Source organism: Scyliorhinus canicula, chromosome 29 (genome assembly GCF_902713615.1).
Source record: "Scyliorhinus canicula chromosome 29, sScyCan1.1, whole genome shotgun sequence".
Classification (NCBI taxonomy): Eukaryota; Metazoa; Chordata; class Chondrichthyes; order Carcharhiniformes; family Scyliorhinidae; genus Scyliorhinus; species Scyliorhinus canicula.
Window position 1 is genome coordinate 12,509,185 of NC_052174.1, and position 20,789 is coordinate 12,529,973.

General features: G+C 38.9%; 1 protein-coding gene across 1 annotated transcript in view; it reads right to left on the bottom strand.

The window, feature by feature from the left end:
* LOC119958324 (prisilkin-39-like) overlaps positions 1-18,554 on the bottom strand; it is a 107,203-nt gene extending 88,649 nt beyond the window's left edge. Inside the window, exons 1-9 of the mRNA XM_038786763.1 lie at positions 18,500-18,554; positions 16,305-16,319; positions 14,370-14,387; positions 12,922-12,942; positions 11,848-11,865; positions 10,653-10,673; positions 8,382-8,402; positions 4,752-4,769; positions 703-723 (exon numbers count right to left, since the gene is read on the bottom strand). Of these exons, the coding sequence (XP_038642691.1) occupies positions 703-723; positions 4,752-4,769; positions 8,382-8,402; positions 10,653-10,673; positions 11,848-11,865; positions 12,922-12,942; positions 14,370-14,387; positions 16,305-16,319; positions 18,500-18,554 (208 nt within the window). The remainder of the gene's footprint in view (positions 1-702; positions 724-4,751; positions 4,770-8,381; positions 8,403-10,652; positions 10,674-11,847; positions 11,866-12,921; positions 12,943-14,369; positions 14,388-16,304; positions 16,320-18,499) is intronic.
* Between the last annotated feature and the right edge of the window lie 2,235 nt (positions 18,555-20,789).

The window sequence follows — 20,789 nt, forward strand, 5'->3', positions numbered from 1 at the left end:
TATGTGACATTCCTTTGTCTGATATTCACCACAGCGTTTCGCTGTTCATTGTGACAAAAATGGAGGAATGCTGATTTTTTAAATCATTTTGCTAAACGATCAAGTTGTATAAATTTGCATGTTTGTCTGATTAATCCATACCCATACCACAGAGCAGCACTCAATTCAATAGCTGAGGCCATCATTGACTGTTTAGAGTTATATATTCCCATGCTGCCTGGATGTTGACCTGTCCAGCAGTGAACACAATATATTGGGCATATTATAACCATTGATTTTATTACAGTCCTCACACAGTGTGGGAGGCAGATGCAGTTCACCATGGATTTTCCCACAGTGGGGGTGCGCAAATATATTTTGTGTCCTCACAAAACGAGAGGCTGGATTGACAGAGGAGGTTCTGAAATTTGCTGCTGTCATATTCCATTGAGTCTGCAGAATATTTAAATAATTAGAATGCCTGGAAGCTGTAATTTCTGCTGCATCTTCTAATAACAGAAACATACACAATTCCTGACTAGCAATTTCAATAATAGCAAATAAACCCCATAAGTACTGTGTAACAAGGGAGTAGATGTCAATGTGCTGGGTGATGGTGCAGGGATGGGATTTGTGATTGGCCGTCATCAGCATTTTATATTGTTCAGTGTCTGTGTCCTTATTCCTTGTTGAGAAACTGATCAGTAAAAGTAAAGACATTACCATGGTAGTGGCCGTGGTATCCTGTGGAAAGAATAGATTGGTGTTAACACATTTTGACAGAATCTATTGGAAATCCACATGTTCAACACAGTTAGTTCTACAACTGGAACAATAAATGGTGCAAGGTTTATGGGTAGGTTTTGCTCTTTCAAAAATTAAATTAAAATTACGAATCATAAACATTTTATTTTAGTTTATTAATTTTCCATTCGTTCATTGATGAAGATTTATCTTGCATCAATCCAGAGAGTAAAATATAAAGTTTACTCCTTCACAGTTTCTTTATTGAGCTAAGTTTTTACAATTGACATGAACATTGCCAATCACACTCACTTCATTTCAACACGCTTAATTTATTTATGACTCAAATTTATACTCGGATTATTTGGGACTGATCCAGTATGAGTTGTGTGACATTCTCCTCTTTATTATATAATGCAGTTTTTTGTTAACAATTTATTGTTCCAAAACGATCAGAACTGTATGACGACAGTGCAGTAATGTTTCTATATATTTGATCAATTAACTTTGCTGTCTGGTTCATGGTCACTGAGCAGAGCAGGACAGACTTGAGTAACTCAGGTAGTTCTGTATTGGATAGAATTATAACGTCACTCTGTTCCTAGTTGTTGACCAGCAGGCAATTGGAAATATCTGTCACAGCTGATTGGATAGAACTATCTCATTTGTCGTTAAAAACATCCAGCCCCTGGACTATCCCTGCCAATAGTCTAAATGACTTGTCCCGATGTTCATCATTGCCTTCGCAGCTGACTGTAAACATGTTGGGGAGATAAATGCAGTACCATGGGTATTCTCACTGTTGCTGTCTTTCAGTCCTGTTCATTCATTCCCTGTGTTACAGGAATCATAAAGAGACAGGTCTTGTTTGGCAGGATCTAAAGTTTGCTGTTGTCATTTTTCATAGGGTCAGCTGAAACTCTCGGCAACTACAAAATTTGAGAAATACCAGTTTCGGCGGCATGTTGAAGAACAAAAATATATATTTCCTTTGGCTAATAATTTCAAGAACAAAATGTTCACCTAATTAATACATTGTTAGGAGGGATTAGATGTTGATGTGTACTGTAGTAGTGCATTGAAGGGATTGTTTTTACTGTTATCAATATTTATTGCTCCATCATTGTCACTTATTGGAGAGTGCAATATATAATATTAAAGATAATACTTTACCTGGATAATAATCATAACCTGTGGAGCAAGCAGATCGAAGTTAACAATGTTTGCAAAGAATGAATTGGCAACCTTCATTTACACAAAACCAATTTAGTAATCTGTAACTTACACATTGCCCAGTTGTTGGGTTATAATTTATTTTCGACATATTGAAGGAACATTGCTGTGCATGTATTCTTAGCAGTTTACTGATCCTTTCTGGTGCTTCAGATGAATATCTAATTATCTTGCACAAAAGTGCAGAGTATAATGTATATTTCCCTCCTTCAGGATTATAACAGTGACGATTTTCACAAACGAAACAAATTTTACCTTTCACATTTTCATCATCTCAATCGATTTACGTTCATTTTAGCTCCAGAATAGGTAATGTACAAACTATGTGACATTCCTTTGTCTGATATTCACCACAGCGTTTCGCTGTTCATTGTGACAAAAATGGAGGAATGGTGATTTTTTAAATCATTTTGCTAAACGATCAAGTTGTATAAATTTGCATGTTTGTCTGATTAATCCATACCCATACCACAGAGCAGCACTCAATTCAATAGCTGAGGCCATCATTGACTGTTTAGAATGATATATTCCCATGATGCCTGGATGTTGACCTGTCCAGCAGTGAACGCAATATATTGGGCATATTATAACCATTGATTTTATTACAGTCCTCACACAGTGTGGGAGGCAGATGCAGTTCACCATGGATTTTCCCACGGTGGGGGTGCGCAAATATATTTTGTGTCCTCACAAAACGAGAGGCTGGATTGACAGAGGAGGTTCTGAAATTTGCTGCTGTCATATTCCATTGATTCTGCTGAATATTTAAATAATTAGAATGCTTGGAAGCTGTAATTTCTGCTGCATCTTCTAATAACAGAAACATACACAATTCTTGACTAGCAATTTCAATAATAGCAAATAAACCCCATAAGTACTGTGTAACAAGGGAGTAGATGTCAATGTGCTGGGTGATGGTGCAGGGATGGGATTTGTGATTGGCCACGGTGGCCTAGTGGTTAGCACAACCGCCTCACGGCGCTGAGGTCCCAGGTTCGATCCCGGCTCTGGGTCACTGTCCGTGTGGAGTTTGCACATTCTCCCCGTGTCTGCGTGGGTTTCGCCCCCGCAACCCAAAAATGTGCAGAGTAGGTGGATTGACAACACTAAATTGCCCCTTAATTGGAAAAAATAATTGGGTAATCTAAATTTAAAAAAAAAAAAAGGATTTGTGATTGGCCGTCATCAGCATTTTATATTGTTCAGTGTCTGTGTCCTTATTCCTTGTTGAGAAACTGATCAGTAAAAGTAAAGACATTACCATGGTTGTGGCCGTGGTATCCTGTGGAAAGAATAGATTGGTGTTAACACATTTTGACAGAATCTATTGGAAATCCACATGTTCAACACAGTTAGTTCTACAACTGGAACAATAAATGGTGCAAGGTTTATGGTTAGGTTTTGCTCTTTCAAAAATTAAATTAAAATTACGAATCATAAACATTTTATTTTAGTTTATTAATTTTCCATTCGTTCATTGATGAAGATTTATCTTGCATCAATCCAGAGAGTAAAATATAAAGTTTACTCCTTCACAGTTTCTTTATTGAGCTAAGTTTTTACAATTGACATGAACATTGCCAATCACACTCACTTAATTTCAACACGCTTAATTTATTTATGACTCTAATTTATACTCGGATTATTTGGGACTGATCCAGTATGAGTTGTGTGACATTCTCCTCTTTATTATATAATGCAGTTTTTTGTTAACAATTTATTGTTCCAAAACGATCAGAACTGTATGACGACAGTGCAGTAATGTTTCTATATATTTGATCAATTAACCTTGGTCACTGAGCAGGGCAGGACAGACTTGAGTAACTCAGAAAGTTCTGTATTGGATAGAATTATAACGTCACTCTGTTCCTAGTTGTTGACCAGCAGGCATTTTGGAAATACCTGTCACAGCTGATTGGATAGAACTATCTCATTTGTTGTCAAAAACATCCAGCCCCTGGACTATCCCTGCCAATAGTCTAAATGACTTGTCCCGATGTTCATCATTGCCTTCGCAGCTGACTGTAAACATGTTACAGGGGGGCAGCACGGTAGCATGGTGGTTAGCCTAAATGCTTCACAGCTCCAGGGTCCCAGGTTCGATTCCCGGCTGGGTCACTGTCTGTGTGGAGTCTGCACGTCCTCCCCGTGTGTGCGTGGGTTTCCTCCGGGTGCTCCGGTTTCCTCCCACAGTCCAAAGATGTGCGGGTTAGGTGGATTGGCCGTACTAAATTGCCCGTAAATTGTCCTCAAAAGTAAGGTTAAGAGGGGGTTGTTGGGTTACGGGTATAGGGTGGATACGTGGGTTTGAGTAGGGTGATCATTGCTCGGCACAACATCGAGGGCCGAAGGGCCTGTTCTGTGCTGTACTGTTCTATGTTCTATGTTGGGGAGGTAAATGCAATACCATGGGTATTCTCACTGTTGTTGTCTTTCAATACTGTTCATTCATTCCCTGTGTTACAAGAATCATAAAGAGACAGTTCTTATTTGGCAGGATCTAAAGTTTGCTTTTGTCATTTTTCATAGGGTCAGCTGAAACTCTCGGCAACTACAAAATTTGAGAAATACCAGTTTCGGCGGCATGTTGAAGAACAAAAATATATATTTCCTTTGGCTAATAATTTCAAGAACAAAAAGTTCACCTAATTAATACATTGTTAGGAGGGATTAGATGTTGATGTGTACTGTAGTAGTGCATTGAAGGGATTGTTTTTACTGTTATCAATATTTATTGCTCCATCACTGTCACTTATTGGAGAGTGCAATATATAATATTAAAGATAATACTTTACCTGGATAATAATCATAACCTGTGGAGCAAGCAGATCGAAGTTAACAATGTTTGCAAAGAATGAATTGGCAACCTTCATTTACACAAAACCAATTCAGTAATCTGTAACTTGCACATTGCCCAGTTGGGTTATAATTTATTTTCGACATATTGAAGGAACATTGCTGTGCATGTATTCTTAGCAGTTTACTGATCCTTTCTGGTGCTTCAGATGAATATCTAATTATCTTGCACAAAAGTGCAGAGTATAATGTATATTTCCCTCCTTCAGGATTATAACAGTGACGATTTTCACAAACGAAACAAATTTTACCTTTCACATTTTCATCATTTCAATCGATTTACGTTCATTTTAGCTCCAGAACAGGTAATGTACAAACTATGTGACATTCCTTTGTCTGATATTCACCACAGCATTTCGCTGTTCATTGTGACAAAAATGGAGGAATGCTGATTTTTTTTATCATTTTGCCAAACTATCAAGTTGTATAAATTTGCATGTTTGTCTGATTAATCCATACCCATACCACAGAGCAGCACTGAATTCAATAGCTGAGGCCATCATTGACTGTTTTAAATGATATATTCCCATGATGCCTGGATGTTGACCTGTCCAGCAGTGAACACAATATATTGGGCATATTATGGCCATTGATTTTATTACAGTCCTCACACAATGTGGGAGGTAGACGCAGTTCACCATGGATTTTCCCACAGTGGGGGTGCGCAAATATATTTTGTGACCTCACAAAACGAGGGGCTGGGTTGACAGAGCAGGTTCTGAAATTTGCTGCTGTCATGTTCCATTGGGTCAGCTGAATATTTAAATAATTATAAAGCTTGGTTGATTTAATTTCTGCTGCATCTTCTAATCACAGAAACATACAGAATTCCTGACCAGTAATTTGAATAATAGCAAATATATGAGTGCTGTGTAACAAGGGAGTAGATGTCAATGTGCTGGGTGATGGGGCAGAGATGGGATTTGTGATTGGTTGTCATCAACATCTTATATTCTTCAGTGTCTGTGTCCTTATTCCTTGTTGAGAAACTGATCAGTAAAAGTAAAGACATTACCATGGGATTGGCCGCCGTATCCTGTGGAAAAAATAGATTGGTGTTAACACGTTTTGACAGAATCTATTGGAAATCCACATGTTTAACACAATTAGTTCTACAACTGGAACAATAAATGGTGCAAGGATTATGGGTAGAACATAGAACATAGAACATTACAGCACAGAACAGGCCCTTCGGCCCTCAATGTTGTGCCGAGCCATGATCACCCTACTCAAACCCACGTATCCACCCTATACCCGTAACCCAACAACCTCCCCCTTAACTCTACTTTTATTAGGAAACTACGGGCAATTTAGCATGGCCAATCCACCTAACCCGCACATCTTTGGACTGTGGGAGGAAACCGGAGCACCCGGAGGAAACCCACGCACACAGGGGGAGGACGTGCAGACTCCACACAGACAGTGACCAAGTAGGTTTTACTCTTTCAAAAATTAAATTAAAATTATGCATCATAATCATTTTATTTTAGTTTATTAATTTTCCATCCGTTCATTGGTGAAGATTTATCTTGCATCAATCCAGAGAGTAAAATATAAAATTTGCTCCTTCACAGTTTCTTTATTGAGCTAAGTTTTTACAATTGACATGAACATTGCCATTCACACTCACTTCATTTCAACACCCTTAATTTATTTATGACTCCAATTTATACTCGGATTATTTGGGACTGATCCAGTCTGAGTTGTGTGACATTCTCCTCTTTATTATATAATGCAGTTTTTTGTTAACAATTTATTGTTCCAAAACGATCAGAACTGTATGACGACAGTGCAGTAATGTTTCTATATATTTGATCAATTAGCCTTGCGGTCTGGGTAATGGTCGTTGAGCAGGGCAGGACAGACTTGAGTAACTCAGAAAGCTCTGTATTGGATAGAATTATAACGTCACTCTGTTCCTAGTTGTTGACCAACAGGGATGTTGGAAATGTCTGACACAGGTGATTGGATAGAACTATCTCATTTATCGTTAAAAATATCCAGCTGCTGGCCTATCCCAGCCAATAGTCTGAATGACTTGTCCCGATGTTGATCATTGTCTTCTCTGCTGACTGCAAACAGGTTGGGGAGATAAATGCGGTTTACCATGGGGATTCTCACTGTTGTTCATTCAATATTGTTCATTCATTCCCTGTGTTACAGATATCATAAAGGGACAGGATTTCCTTGGCAGGATCTAAAGTTTGCTGTTATCATTTTTCGTAGGGTCAGCTGAAACTCTCGACAACTACAAAATTTGAGAAATACCAATTCCTGCTGCGTTTTGCAGATCAAAAATATATAGTTTCTTCAGCGAGTAATTTCAAGAACAAAAAGTTCACCTAATTAATACATTGTTAGGAGGGATTAGATGTTGATGTGTACTGTAGTAGTGCATTGAAGGGATTGTTTTTACTGTTATCAATATTTATTGCTCCATCATTGTCACTTATTGGACAGTGCAATATATAATATTAAAGATAATACTTTACCTGGATAATAATCATAACCGGTAGAGCAAACAGATCGAAGTTAACAATATTTGCAAAGAATGAATTGGCAACCTTCATTTACACAAAACCAATTCAGTAATCTGTAACTTACACATTGCCCAGTTGTTGGGTTATAATTTATTTTCGACATATTGAAGGAACATTGCTGTGCATGTATTCTTAGCAGTTTACTGATCCTTTCTGGTGCTTCAGATGAATATCTAATTACCTTGCAAAAGTGCAGAGTATAATGTATATTTCCCTCCTTCAGGATTATAACAGTGACGATTTTCACAAACGAAACAAATTTTACCTTTCACATTTTCATCATTTCAATCGATTTACGTTCATTTTAGCTCCAGAACAGGTAATGTACAAACTATGTGACATTCCTTTGTCTGATATTCACCACAGCGTTTCGCTGTTCATTGTGACAAAAATGGAGGAATGCTGATTTTTAAAATCATTTTCCTAAACTATCAAGTTGTATAAATTTGCATGTTTGTCTGATTAATCCATACCCATACCACAGAGCAGCACTGAATTCAATAGCTGAGGCCATCATTGACTGTTTAGAATGATATATTCCCATGATGCCTGGATGTTGACCTGTCCAGCAGTGAACGCAATATATTGGGCATATTATGACCATTGATTTTATTACAGTCCTCACACAATGTGGGAGGTAGATGCAGTTCACCATGGATTTTCCCACAGTGCGGGTGCGCAAATATATTTTGTGTCCTCACAAAGCGAGGGGCTGGGTTGACAGAGCAGGTTCTGAAATTTGCTGCTGTCATTTTCCATTGGATCAGCTGAATATTTAAATAATTATAAAGCTTGGTTGATTTTATTTCTGCTGCATCTTCTAATCACAGAAACATACACAATTCCTGACCAGTAATTTCAATAATAGCAAATATATGAGTACTGTGTAACAAGGGAGTAGATGTCAATGTGCTGGGTGATGGGGCAGAGATGGGATTTGTGATTGGTTGTCATCAACATCTTATATTGTTCAGTGTCTGTGTCCTTATTCCTTGTTGAGAAACTGATCAGTAAAAGTAAAGACATTACCATGGGATTGGCCGCCGTATCCTGTGGAAAAAATCGATTGGTGTTAACACGTTTTGACAGAATCTATTGGAAATCCACATGTTTAACACAATTAGTTCTACAACTGGAACAATACATGGTGCAAGGATTATGGGTGGGTTTTACTCTTTCAAAAATTAAATTAAAAATATGAATCATAATCATTTTATTTTAGTTTATTAATTTTCCATCCGTTCATTGATGAAGATTTATATTGCATCAATCCAGAGAGTAAAATATAAAATTTGCTCCTTCACAGTTTCTTTATTGAGCCAAGTTTCTACAATTGACATGAACATTGCCATTCACACTCACTTCATTTCAACACCCTTAATTTATTTATGACTCCAATTTATACTCGGATTATTTGGGACTGATCCAGTCTGAGTTGTGTGACATTCTCCTCTTTATTACATAATGCAGTTTTTTGTTAACAATTTATTGTTCCAAAACGATCAGAACTGTATGACGACAGTGCAGTAATGTTTCTATATATTTGATCAATTAACCTTGCTGTCTGGTTCATGGTCACTGAGCAGGGCAGGACAGACTTGAGTAACTCAGAAAGCTCTGTATTGGATATATTTATAACTTCACTCTGTTCCTAGTTGTTGACCAACAGGGATGTTGGAAATACCTGTCACAGCTGATTGGATAGAACTATCTCATTTGTTGTTAAAAACATCCAGCCCCTGGACTATCCCTGCCAATAGTCTAAATGACTTGTCCCGATGTTCAGCATTGCCTTCACAGGTGACTGTAAACATGTTGGGGAGGTAAATGCAGTACCATGGGGATTCTCACTGTTGTTGTCTTTCAATACTGTTCATTCATTCCCTGTGTTACAAGAATCATAAAGAGACAGTTCTTGTTTGGCAGGATCTAAAGTTTGCTGTTATCATTTTTCGTAGGGTCAGCTGAAACTCTCGGCAACTACAAAATTTGAGAAATACCAATTTCTGCTGCGTTTTGCAGATCAAAAATATATAGTTTCTTCAGCGAGTAATTTCAAGAACAAAAAGTTCACCTAATTAATACATTGTTAGGAGGGATTAGATGTTGATGTGTACTGTAGTAGTGCATTGAAGGGATTGTTTTTACTGTTATCAATATTTATTGCTCCATCACTGTCACTTATTGGAGAGTGCAATATATAATATTAAAGATAATACTTTACCTGGATAATAATCATAACCGGTAAAGCAAACAGATCGAAGTTAACAATATTTGCAAAGAATGAATTGGCAACCTTCATTTACACAAAACCAATTCAGTAATCTGTAACTTGCACATTGCCCAGTTGTTGGGTTATAATTTATTTTCGACATATTGAAGGAACATTGCTGTGCATGTATTCTTAGCAGTTTACTGATCCTTTCTGGTGCTTCAGATGAATATCTAATTACCTTGCAAAAGTGCAGAGTATAATGTATATTTCCCTCCTTCAGGATTATAACAGTGACGATTTTCACAAACGAAACAAATTTTACCTTTCACATTTTCATCATTTCAATCGATTTACGTTCATTTTAGCTCCAGAACAGGTAATGTACAAACTATGTGACAGTCCTTTGTCTGATATTCACCACAGCGTTTCGCTGTTCATTGTGACAAAAATGGAGGAATGCTGATTTTTTAAATCATTTTGCTAAACTATCAAGTTGTATAAATTTGCATGTTTGTCTGATTAATCCATACCCAATACCACAGAGCAGCACTGAATTCAATAGCTGAGGCCATCATTGACTGTTTAGAATGATATATTCCCATGATGCCTGGATGTTGACCTGTCCAGCAGTGAACACAATATATTGGGCATATTATAACCATTGATTTTATTAGTCCTCACACAATGTGGGAGGAAGATGCAGTTCACCATGGATTTTCCCACAGTGGGGGTGCGCAAATATATTTTGTGTCCTCACAAAACGAGGGGCTGGGTTGACAGAGCAGGTTCTGAAATTTGCTGCTGTCATTTTCCATTGGGTCAGCTGAATATTTAAATAATTATAAAGCTTGGTTGATTTTATTTCTGCTGCATCTTCTAATCACAGAAACATACAGAATTCCTGACCAGTAATTTGAATAATAGCAAATATATGAGTACTGTGTAACAAGGGAGTAGATGTCAATGTGCTGGGTGATGGGACAGGGATGGGATTTGTGATTGGTTGTCATCAACATCTTATATTGTTCAATGTCTGTGTCCTTATTCCTTGTTGAGAAACTGATCAGTAAAAGTAAAGACATTACCATGGGATTGGCCGCCGTATCCTGTGGAAAGAATAGATTGGTGTTAACACGTTTTGACAGAATCTATTGGAAATCCACATGTTTAACACAATTAGTTCTACAACTGGAACAATAAATGGTGCAAGGATTATGGGTAGGTTTTACTCTTTCAAAAATTAAATTAAAATTATGAATCATAATCATTTTATTTTAGTTTATTAATTTTCCATCCGTTCATTGATGAAGATTTATATTGCATAAATCCAGAGAGTAAAATATAAAATTTGCTCCTTCACAGTTTCTTTATTGAGCCAAGTTTCTACAATTGACATGAACATTGCCATTCACACTCACTTCATTTCAACACGCTTAATTTATTTATGACTCCAATTTATACTCGGATTATTTGGGACTGATCCAGTCTGAGTTGTGTGACATTCTCCTCTTTATTACATAATGCAGTTTTTTGTTAACAATTTATTGTTCCAAAACGATCAGAACTGTATGACGACAGTGCAGTAATGTTTCTATATATTTGATCAATTAACCTTGCTGTCTGGTTCATGGTCACTGAGCAGGGCAGGACAGACTTGAGTAACTCACAAAGCTCTGTATTGGATATATTTATAACTTCACTCTGTTCCTAGTTGTTGACCAACAGGGATGTTGGAAATACCTGTCACAGCTGATTGGATAGAACTATCTCATTTGTTGTTAAAAACATCCAGCCCCTGGACTATCCCAGACAATAGTCTAAATGACTTGTCCCGATGTTCATCATTGCCTTCGCAGCTGACTGTAAACATGTTGGGGAGATAAATGCAGTACCATGGGTATTCTCACTGTTGTTGTCTTTCAATACTGTTCATTCATTCCCTGTGTTACAGGAATCATAAAGAGACAGGTCTTGTTTGGCAGGATCTAAAGTTTGCTGTTGTCATTTTTCATAGGGTCAGCTGAAACTCTCGGCAACTACAAAATTTGAGAAATACCAGTTTCGGCGGCATGTTGAAGAACAAAAATATATATTTCCTTTGGCTAATAATTTCAAGAACAAAAAGTTCACCTAATTAATACATTGTTAGGAGGGATTAGATGTTGATGTGTACTGTAGTAATGCATTGAAGGGATTGTTTTTACTGTTATCAATATTTATTGCTCCATCACTGTCACTTATTGGAGAGTGCAATATATAATATTAAAGATAATACTTTACCTGAATAATAATCATAACCTGTGGAGCAAGCAGATCGAAGTTAACAATGTTTGCAAAGAATGAATTGGCAACCTTCATTTACACAAAACCAATTTAGTAATCTGTAACTTACACATTGCGCAGTTGGGTTATAATTTATTTTCGACATATTGAAGGAACATTGCTGTGCATGTATTCTTAGCAGTTTACTGATCCTTTCCGGTGCTTCAGATGAATATCTAATTATCTTGCACAAAAGTGCAGAGTATAATGTATATTTCCCTCCTTCAGGATTATAACAGTGACGATTTTCACAAACGAAACAAATTTTACCTTTCACATTTTCATCATTTCAATCGATTTACGTTCATTTTAGCTCCAGAACAGGTAATGTACAAACTATGTGACATTCCTTTGTCTGATATTCACCACAGCGTTTCGCTGTTCATTGTGACAAAAATGGAGGAATGGTGATTTTTTATCATTTTGCCAAACGATCAAGTTGTATAAATTTGCATGTTTGTCTGATTAATCCATACCCATACCACAGAGCAGCACTGAATTCAATAGCTGAGGCCATCATTGACTGTTTAGAATTATATATTCCCATGCTGCCTAGATGTTGACCTGTCCAGCATTGAACACAATATATTGGGCATATTATGACCATTGATTTTATTACAGTCCTCACACAGTGTGGGAGGCAGATGCAGTTCACCATGGATTTTCTCACAGTGGGGGTGCGCAAATATATTTTGTGTCCTCACAAAACGAGAGGCTGGATTGACAGAGGAGGTTCTGAAATTTGCTGCTGTCATATTCCATTGAGTCTGCTGAATATTTAAATAATTAGAATGCTTGGAAGCTGTAATTTCTGCTGCATCTTCTAATCACAGAAACATACAGAATTCCTGACCAGTAATTTGAATAATAGCAAATATATGAGTGCTGTGTAACAAGGGAGTAGATGTCAATGTGCTGGGTGATGGGGCAGAGATGGGATTTGTGATTGGTTGTCATCAACATCTTATATTCTTCAGTGTCTGTGTCCTTATTCCTTGTTGAGAAACTGATCAGTAAAAGTAAAGACATTACCATGGGATTGGCCGCCGTATCCTGTGGAAAAAATAGATTGGTGTTAACACATTTTGACAGAATCTATTGGAAATCCACATGTTCAACACAGTTAGTTCTACAACTGGAACAATAAATGGTGCAAGGATTATGGGTAGAACATAGAACAGTACAGCACAGAACAGGCCCTTCGGCCCTCAATGTTGTGCGGAGCCATGATCACCCTACTCAAACCCACGTATCCACCCTATACCCGTAACCCAACAACATCCCCCTTAACTCTACTTTTATTAGGACACTACGGGCAATTTAGCATGGCCAATCCACCTAACCCGCACATCTTTGGACTGTGGGAGGAAACCGGAGCACCCGGAGGAAACCCACGCACACAGGGGGAGGACGTGCAGACTCCACACAGACAGTGACCCAGTAGGTTTTACTCTTTCAAAAATTAAATTAAAATTATGCATCATAATCATTTTATTTTAGTTTATTAATTTTCCATCCGTTCATTGGTGAAGATTTATCTTGCATCAATCCAGAGAGTAAAATATAAAATTTGCTCCTTCACAGTTTCTTTATTGAGCTAAGCTTTTACAATTGACATGAACATTGCCATTCACACTCACTTCATTTCAACACCCTTAATTTATTTATGACTCCAATTTATACTCGGATTATTTGGGACTGATCCAGTCTGAGTTGTGTGACATTCTCCTCTTTATTATATAATGCAGTTTTTTGTGCACAATTTTTGTTCCAAATCTACCAGAACTGTATGACGACAGTGCAGTAATGTTTCTATATATTTGATCAATTAGCCTTGCGGTCTGGGTAATGGTCGTTGAACAGGGCAGGACAGACTTGAGTAACTCAGAAAGCTCTGTATTGGATAGAATTATAACGTCACTCTGTTCCTAGTTGTTGACCAACAGGGCTGTTGGAAATGTCTGACACAGGTGATTGGATAGAACTATCTCATTTATCGTTAAAAATATCCAGCTGCTGGCCTATCCCAGCCAATAGTCTGAATGACTTGTCCTGATGTTGATCATTGTCTTCTCTGCTGACTGTAAACAGGTTGGGGAGATAAATGCGGTTTACCATGGGGATTCTCACTGTTGCTGTTTTTCAATACTGTTCATTCCTTCCCTTGAATAAAGGGAGAGGTTTTCCTTGGCAGGATCTAAAGTTTGCTGTAATCATTTTTCATAGGCTGCAACTCTCGGCAACTACAAAATTTGAGAAATACCAATTTCTGCTGCGTTCTGGAGAACGCAAATACATATTTTCTTTGGCAAGTAATTTTGAGAACAGCAAATTTACCAGTTAATACTTTGGAGTGAGGGATTAGATCTACTGTAGTAATGCATTGAAGGGATTGTTTGGCTATCATCAATATTTATTGCTCCAACTCTGTCACTACTTATTGGAGAGTGTAATATATAAAATTAAAGATAATCCTTTACCTGTATAATAATCGCAATCTGTGGAACAAACAGATTGAAGTTAACATTGTTTGCAAAGAATTAATTGGAAGACTACATTTACACAAAACCTGTTCAATAATCTGTACCTTACACGTTGCATAGTTGTTGGGTTATAATTTCTATTCTAAATATTGAAGGAACATTGCTGTGTATGTTTTCTTAGCAGTTTATTGGTCCTTTCTTGTGATTCAGGTGAAATATCTAATTATCTTGCCCTAAAGGTCAGCGTATAATGTATATTTCCCTCCTTTTGGATTATAACCGTATATATTTCCACAAATGAAATTAATTTGATCATTCACATTTTCATCATTTCAATTCATTTACAATCATTTATGCTCCAGAACAGGTAATGTACAAACTATGTGACATTCCTTTATCTGATATTCACCACAGTGTGTCGCTGTTCATTGTGACAAAAATGGAAGAATGCTGATTATTTATCATTTTGCTAAATTATCAAGTTGTATGAATTTGCATGTTTGTCTGATTAATCCATACCAATACCACAAGCAGCACTCAATTCAATAGCTGAGGCCATCATTGATTGTTTAGAATGATATGTTCCCATGATGCCTGGATGCTGACGTGTCCAGCAGTGAACACAATATATTAGGCATATCGTGACCATTGATTTTATTATAATCATCTTATTTCCCTTTATTAACTTCCCATCCCTTGGCAGATGAATATCTGTCTTGCATCAATACAGAGAATAAAATATAAAATTCTCTCCTTCACAGTTCATATATTGCCCTAACCTTTTATAATTGATATAAACATTACCATTTATTTTCACGTCATTTGAACTTGCTTAATGCTTTTCTTTATACTGGGATTATTTGCAGCTAATCCAGTCTGATTTGTGTGAAATTCTTCGCTCTGTTGTTTTCAAAATCTAAATATTGTTCAAAAAATCCCAGAACTGTATGACAACAGTGCAGAGGTTTTTCTATATATTTGATAAATGTGCATTGCGGTCTGGTTAATGGTCACCTCTCAGGTCAGGAACAGCCTGAGTAACTCAGAATGTTCCTGACTGGATCGAATTATAAGTTCAGGTGGCATCTGCTTGATGACCATCAGCTAAATTGGAAATATTTGACCTCGCTGTTTGGATAGAACTATTTCTATTGACGTTGTAACATCCAGTTACTGGACAATCCTAGCCAATAGCCTGAATGGCTTCTCGCTATATAGACCATTGCCTTCACTGCTGATTGTACATAGGTGGGGAGGTCAACGCAGTTTGCAATGGGTTTTCTAACTGTCTTTCAATAATGTTAGTTCATTCCCTGTTAGTGTTACAGTAATGGGCAGCACGGTAGCATTGTGGATAGCACAATTGCTTCACAGCTCCAGGGTCCAAAGTTCGATTCCGGCTTGGGTCACTTGTCTGTGCGGAGTCTGCACATCCTCCCCGTGTGTGCGTGGGTTTCCTCCGGGTGCTCCGGTTTCCTCCCACAGACCAAAGATGTGCAAGTTAGGTGGATTGGCCGTGATAAATTGCCGTTAGTGTCCAAAATTGCCCTGAGTGTTGGGTGGGGTTACTGGGTTATGGGATAGGGTGGAGGTGTTAATCTTGGGTAGGGAGCCGGTGCAGACTCGATGGGCAGGATCTGAAATTTGTTGTCGATACGGTCAGCTGAACATCTAGCCAAGTACTAGATTTGGGCAGTACTATTTTCTGCTGTGTTTTGGATAACAAATGTATATTGCTTCCTTGGCGAGTAATTTCAAGTGCAGAAAATTCACTTCATTAGTGCTTTGTAACGAGACATTAGATGACAATGTACAAGTTAATGCTGCACTGAAGGATGTGTGTGTTTGGCTTTTATCAACAACCTTCATTGCTTGGCACTGTCACTGTACTGTTTGGAGAGCGAAATATATAAATTAAAGATAATACTTTACCAGGATATATGTAAGCTGTGGAACAAACAAATTAACATTATTTGAATTGGAAAACTACATTTACACAAAACCAGTTGAATAATCAGTACCTTTCACATTGTACAGGTCATTACACTTCATAATTATTTATATCCGTTTACCCATCTCCTTTTCAGATGAATATCATCTTGCACTACAGTGGAGAGATAAGTGCATATTTCCTTCCTTTACAAATTATAACTTGGTACAAATTTCACACTTCCTACATTTTAACCTATCTAAGTTCATTTTGTCTTCATTATTAAATATTATTATCCAGAATGATAATGGGCGCGATGCATTGGAAACATTTTTCAGTGTCATTTTGGGCGTGTTTGGCGGGGTGTTCCTTAACGGCCGCCTTGGTGTGACCGTGGCCAGTATTCAATGGCACTTTGTGCTCAACATGAACTCCCATGAGATTCTCACCATTACTGGCTGTCTCGCCATCTGATTCGCCTGAGTCACACCTCACTTTATGATGACGCCGGTGTGGAGGCCCCAGACCGAGACAAAGACCAGATACAATGACGTCCCCTCAGCAACCAGAAGCGTTGTCGAGCGGTGCATCGGGCTGAAGATACACTTCCACTGCCTGAACCACTCTGGTGGAGTTCTCCAATACAGCCATCAGAGGGCCTTGAGCAACATGATAGCTCACTGCATGCTGCACAACCGGGCACAGCAGTGGGTCGACATGATGGAGGAGGAACATCAGGCCTTGTTGGATGGGGATGTTTTCTTTTGGGGGGGGAAAAGGGGTTAACGGAGAAACAACACAAACAAATAAAAGTCATGGTCAATATAATAAATTAATATAAGAAAGTATTATAGATTTTGCTTCCCTAATTTATTTATTAAATCCAAAATATTTGGAGGACATCTATAAGCTGTGCAACATTACCCTCTCCACTAGTTAATACAACTGTTAAACGTTAATTAGGAAAGGAAAAGTTCAATCCTGTGGAAAAAGGACTCAGCAGTCTTTATCCATGATGATGAAACATGCAGTTAGATTAATTTTACATTGATATCTGGTCAATTATCACATCTCAAGGCAGGACAGACTTGTGCAGTTTCCAAATCCTTGATTTGTGTAATTATATACTCACATTATACCCGGATGCCCAACTCCACTTGCTCCTTCCGCAGAGACCTTTAAATGTTTCCCAATCCAATACTTACCAATTCCCTTTTGAAAGTTCCTAATGAATCTGACTCCGCTGGCCTTTCAGGCAGATCATAGCAACACGCTGTCAATATGTTTCCCCTCTGCTCCCTTTTTAGCACAGGGCTAAATCGCTGGCTTTGGAAGCAGACTAAGGCAGGCCAGCAGCACGGTTCAATTCCCGTATCAGCCTCCCCGAACAGGCAGCGGAATGTGGCGCCTCGGGGCTTTTCACAGTAACTTCACTTGAAGCCTACTTGTGACAATAAGCCATTTTCATTTCATATCTTTACAACTTATCTCACATCCTGGCCTGTGCTTACCGACCATCCTGCCAGAGGAGAGTTTCCTTGTTATCCTATCAAATGCACATAATTCTGAACATTTGGATTAAATCTCCCATGGACATTCTTTCCCCTGAGGAAGGACATCCCAGTTTATCTCGTTACTCTTTATCACTGAAGTCTTTACTGTTACTGCTGAAGAATATTTGGGTAGAATGCTTCCTCCAGTTGCACTGGCAAATTCACTACTGTAAATTCAAAATAATTCTGTGAATCTGCTGCCACCGTTCTTTTGCCCGGTCATTCTCTGATCACAGCAACTCACTGTACAGAAACAGTTGTCGTATTTTCCCTCTGGTATTTTAGAGAATCAGTTCAATCTGACTCCTCTAGTTACTGCCAGTGGAAACAATCTCTCCTCATTTACTCCATCAAGTCCCTTCATTATTGTGACCCTCCATTGAATCCCCCTTAAAATTCTCCGCTCGAAGGAGAACAATCCCAGGCTCTACAGTCTCGGGCATAACCCAAGTCACCCCAGCCGTGTTACCATTCTAGTAAAGCTCCCTCTGCAAACTCTCCTCAAGGCTTTGACATCCCCTCTAAAGTGGCAGAACCCCATCAAGAGGCTGCAAGCTCCACACTGGACACTTGGAGCTCTGTCCAGAGGCTGCAAGGACAGGTAAAACAGTATGAAAAGAGAGGCAAAGTACATTGCTCCCTACCTGCCAAGAGCCCTGCCATGTGGACGGAAAGGAGAAGTAGACTCAGGTACTTCATGGTTGCGGTGGGTTGTTTGCCTCTCGGTGAGGTGTTTGTGCACTGCGGACTCTGGGCTTATATACATTTTCTGACCAGCATTTCTGACCCTGTTAAGCAGTTTCTGGCTCTGTTTTGAACACGTGACACTCTGTTCTCACCATGAATCAGCCTTTCTGACAAGCGTGACCAGGATTCAATGAACATGCAATGAAATGTCAGCCAAAAGATAAAACATTAATTGCAGCACTCAGTTCATTTTGAAAGCCATCAACCCTGGCTTGCCCAACCAATCAGAATCGAGGGGCTGAAACGAGGCTCCTGAGGAAGACTGAAAACAACAAAGGTTCCAATTCTGTGGTAAAGGGTGGAGGAGGATGGATCTTGGTATTCATGGTGTTGGGCATACATTTGACAGAATTGTGTCTACACGTGGAGCAGTTTATCCACCCAAGCTAGGATAGAACAACAGAAAAACTCAGTTCATGGAAAGATTTCTCCATAATGATTTAGTCCTAAAGGGAGGGATCCATGAACCTCTTGCAAAATGGAAGGGCAATGCTAGAAGGGGAGTGTGTCAAGCCCAGTGTTGGTTTCACTTTTGCTTCTGAGCAGAGCGCACACAGACAACTCTGCTGCACATCTTCAAGTTGTAAAACAAATGCCCCAGCCCAGGACGATTGGTAACTCCAAGTCCAGGTCTAGGAGCTAAATTTAAAGGTCTCGCTTACGAGCTCCAGTTGGGTATGCTGTCCACCATATTGTACGAAGCCCACGGGGAAATCAAGCAGCGATCCCCCATGCTCCTCGTGAGGGTTATCACACGCCCTCATCTCCAGGTCAAACAGCGTCTGCTCATTCTAGATTCCCCCCGAGTGGCAACATCCTCTCAGCATCTTAAACGTTGTTAAAATCACCTCTAATTCTTCTAAATTGCATAATAGTTCAACCTGCCCAAACATTCCTCATAACACAACTCTTTCAGCTTAGTGAACCTTATCTGAACATGCCTTCAATGCAAGTTATCCTTTCTAAAATAAGGTGGCCAAAACTGTGCACCATACTCCAGGTGGAATCTAATACACCATACTCTCGGTGTAATCTAGGTGTAATCTTGTACAGTTGCATCAAGATGTCCGTACATTTATATTTGATCCTGCCGACAATAAAGGTCACCATTTGAAAACAGCTGAGGATGGTTGGGCCCACAATAGTACCCAAATAAACTCATTCAGTGATATTCTGGAACTGATATGATTGACATCCAATAACCACAATCTTGGTGCGAGGTATGACCCCAACCAGCAGAGAGTTTTCCCACTGACTTCAGTTTTGCTCGGGCTCCTTGATGCCATACTCGGTCAAATGTTGCCTTGATGTCGAGGGCAGTCGCTCTCAACTGACCTCGAGAATTCAGCTCTATTGTCCATGTTTGGCTGCATTGAGAACAGGATCCGACTGGCCCTGGTGGAACTCAAACTGAGTGTCAGTGAGCAGATAATTGCTGAGTAAGTGGTGCTTGATAGCACTGCTGATGGCACCTTCCATCACTTTTCTGATGATTGAGAGTAGACTGATGTGTGGTATTTGGCCGAGTTGGGATTGTTCTGGTTTTTGTGGACAAGTCATAACTGATAATTATCAACATTTGTCGGGTAGGTGGCAGTGGTGCAGCTCTATCAAGTAACTTTGTTCAGGCGCAGCGAGTCACCATCAAACATTTCAAGGGTAGGTACAATACTGGGTCTGATTCAGTGTAAACGTCCCTCTACACTGTTTCTTGAAACAATCCCAGGCTACAACAGAGAGCTAGATACAGAGTAAAGATCCTTCAACATTATTCAGTTCAGCGTAATATCAGTACACTGACTACGGTCTCTTAGTCGCTAATTTTTCAGGGAAATATCCAATGTCTCTCAGACCCCTCCTCTATGAAAAATATCTGCAGTCTGACTGATATCTCCCAAGCCCCAATCTCTCAGGGAGCTATCTGTACACTGATTGGTGTCTCTCAATCTCTCTGCCTCTCAGTGAAGTCTCTACATTGACTAGTATGTCGCAGTCCTCTCTCTCAGGGAAATATTAGTGCACTGACTGGTGTCCTTCAATCCCACTTCCTTAGAAAGGAAGCTGAACACTGACTGGTGACTCTCAGTATGGCCCCCTCCAGGAAATATAAGTACACTAACTGGTGTTTCTCAGTCCCCTCTCTCACAAGGGAAGTTTTGCACATGGACTGGTATCTCTTAGTCCCCT